This window comes from Halyomorpha halys, unplaced genomic scaffold (assembly GCF_000696795.3).
Source record: "Halyomorpha halys isolate HHAL.00 unplaced genomic scaffold, Hhal_1.1 Scaffold300.1, whole genome shotgun sequence".
NCBI lineage: Eukaryota > Metazoa > Arthropoda > Insecta > Hemiptera > Pentatomidae > Halyomorpha > Halyomorpha halys.
Window position 1 is genome coordinate 606,924 of NW_027107582.1, and position 3,406 is coordinate 610,329.

The 3,406-nt window shown below is 34.1% G+C and overlaps 1 protein-coding gene across 1 annotated transcript in view; it reads right to left on the bottom strand.

Moving 5' to 3' along the window:
- LOC106680959 (uncharacterized) overlaps nucleotides 1-3,406 on the bottom strand; it is a 15,041-nt gene that overhangs the window by 6,537 nt on the left and 5,098 nt on the right. The window contains exon 2 of the mRNA XM_014421016.3: nucleotides 1,609-1,706. Coding sequence (XP_014276502.1) covers nucleotides 1,609-1,706 — 98 coding nt within the window. The remainder of the gene's footprint in view (nucleotides 1-1,608; nucleotides 1,707-3,406) is intronic.

Genomic DNA, 3,406 nt, shown 5'->3' on the forward strand with positions numbered 1-3,406 from the left:
ATAGATTTGGAGATCGTCTGCGTATAGGTGGTACTGTGCGTGGTGAATGGTATCAGGAAGATCATTGATATAAATAGCGAAAAGGTTTGGTGAAAGTGAGGAGCCCTTAGGAACACCTTGTGACAGAAGCAGAGGAGAGGAAAGAGGTTTATTCGGAATGACGACTGTTTGGGAAAGATGGGATAGGAAGGAGAGGAATCACTTTAGAACACTATTTGACATGGAAAGGTTTTGAAGTTTATTAAGGAGGATCTTATGGCTAACTGTGTCAAAAGCCTTAGAAAAATCAAAAAGAACTAAAATTGTTATTTGATAGTTGTCTATAGCAGATTGGAAGTCTTGGGAAATTTTCAATAAAGCGGATTGTGTGGAATGTTGGGAGCGAAAACCGGATTGGAAACGAGAGCTAAAAAGAAAAAAATATTTTATCGAGAAAATATTTTATCTAGCTGTTTTATCTTTCTTGATGTTATCACATCATATTTTATTTGTTTTAATTAATATACGCTAGGGGGCTTTGAGGTTGGACCCAGTGGGTCTTTAGTGTAGATATATCACTGCTGTAGCTTAATAGTTTATTATATAGTTATGTAGTTATGCAGAGTTAACTGGACTCTGCCTTTTCTGTTCGTTGCCTGAATTCCGTTCATAGTAATTGAACAGAATTAATCAAAGTTGGTTCTGTTTTCCTATTTTTTTATGCTATATTTATATAGCATAAAAATTATTATATTTATTATATAAATATAAATTATCATTATTATATTTATGATATATTTTTTATGCTATCAGTGAGTTTTTTTTTGTTTTTTTTTCGGCCAAGACTCCCATTGGAATCCTATACTGCCTAACCATGGTTGGTGGTCAAAGTTCTTCATTTTGTGGGACCGCCACTCAATGAAAAAAGTCAACGTCCCAGGCCGGATTCGAACCGGAACCGCCAATAGACATCAAATTGGTAAGATTGTGTCTTAACCACTTAGCTATGGGCGGCCCACTATATAGAGTTAATTTATAGATTAAATATTTATAGTTGCATTTTGGAATCAATGAGAATTAAGCTAAGGACTGCACTTACCCCTTAAATGTTTTATGTTGGGGTAAGAATAATTGTGAACAATGGGCAAAGCTGCAAACTATATTCTACCATATTTTACAGTATTAATGTTATATTTTTCCTAACATTTATTAGTACAATTTGTTTGAAATAATAAAAAAAAAGTTACTTGGAGTTGTTTCTTAAAGCTCTTTATAAAGAATTTAATTTTTATTATTCATTTAACCTGTGTAATCTCTTATCTTCCTTTTAACGTCTTAGGCTTACAAGAAAAAATACATAACTCAATGAAACTTTGACCAATTTAAAATTTTATTGCTAATCTGTAATAAGAGAGGACAGGTTAAGAGTCATCCCAACAAAACATATTGAAGAATGAGTCATTTGTGCTATTACCCCATTTTTTGGGGGTAAGTGTACACTGGTGCCTATGTTGGGACTTTCAATTGTTTTTTGTTATATGAACTAAATAATTATTTCAAAGAAAAAGTTCAAAAGATCTTAAGATAAATCAAATCTTAATTTATTTTATATTATTAATTTGAACTTACGGGAGCAAGTAATGCCTGCATCAGTGGACCATGACCATCTTGTTCCAAGCTTGAAACTTTAATATCCCCTGATGTAATCGAAGGGTCTGCAGATTCTTCTGAAAAAAGTATTGCAAAAGTACTTATAATAATCGTCATCGATCCTAGTGTGTCTTATAATTGCTTAGATAATTGACGAATTAATAATTATTAAAGTATCAACCCTATGTTAAAGTCATCAGTGAGGTTATGTATTGTCAGATCTGTAACTTTATCTGATTTTGTATGGTACTTATTTATTTCCACCTTCCCCTGCCTTATAAGCAATACAGGTGTGCAGCAGCAGTTGGATGTTACATATCCATCATCAAACTATTGCTAATAAATCAATTTACAATCTTAATGATTTATATACAGTTTTCTTACAGGTTTCATTAGTTTCCAGTCTTAAGGTTCAGGCTTCTGGGCGTCTTCCGTGCGCAGGCATTCGAGGGACTGGTCTTCTTCTTTGACGAATATTGAAGTGGCTTGGCCCGATAATTGTTTTCTATGCTTACTAGCTGAGGGAAGTCGTTCTCTGTAAGGGCGTAGAGTCCGGTTTCCCTCAGCTATCTGGCCCTTAATGCATCAAAGGCGTGATGATGCGCTTGGCGGTCTCCGGAACACCACAACTAGGGCATAGGGCGTCGATATCCATACCGTGGCCATGAAGCTTGGCCCGAAATCCCCCATTTTTTTATTTATTTTGTATAGTACAACAGGGTTTGAAAGGTCCCAAGTTTACAGTTTATGAAACTACTTCCCAACATGTATTCTCTACCCTCCAAACCATGTCCACTTTTTTAAGAAATTTTATTGCCCTCCTCACTACAATAAAAATAAATAGATCCATATATTTTGTTCTTTGTTTTTTGTAGAACAGGCAGAAATGTGTTAGTATATTTTCCCTTTTTCGCTGATTTGTAAATTTTCCAAAATTGAAACCACAAAAATATGGTTCTCTCCAAAAATTATAACACTGTTAAAATATACTTGCAAATATACTGTGGGGCACACCCAGCCTCTATAGAGTGGATATCGTTTATTGGGTGAAAATGCTGGCGGTTAAGTGTGATCATGAACAATGATCACTTCATCGTGTACAAGAAATGGTGCTTCCTTACCAAGTATTGAACCCATAATCACGAATTTTGATGGCACAACTTTGCCATGCATTTCCTCCCTCCCTCCATTTTCCTTTTTTCATATTCATCTTTTGAATTTCTTATGGGATACGCTCAGAAAAGAAACATCGAAAGATTAAATATCGAATGTTAATTTTTTAATTTCAAGGATTTATTTCATATTTTGCAACCTACGGTAAATTTCTGTGTGTGGGTGTGTTATTTGGTTGGGTTGGCTGGTATAAATAGCTCTAAATTTGTGGTCGGCCTGTCGAGTATCTGTTTTTTTTTTGGCACAAATTAAAAGTTATAAGAGCAAGACCTTGGGATGTTTCCACACGTCCGTGCTTAATATTGCATTATAACTCCCAACTGATGAGTGTTTTACTTTCCATATTTTAATTAATTAAAGATTTTCCCAAACTTTAGAATCAATAATTAGTTAACTCGCGTTGAAGATTGTTTTTTTTAGAATTCTATCGATTGGGTTTAAATACATTGTTCCAAATCTCGTCAATTAATTTTTGCGGTATATTTTTGATATATATATATATACCATATGAAAGATGGGATAGGAAGGAGAGGAATCACTTTAGAACACTATTTGACATGGAAAGGTTTTGAAGTTTATTAAGGAGGATCTTATGGCTAACTGT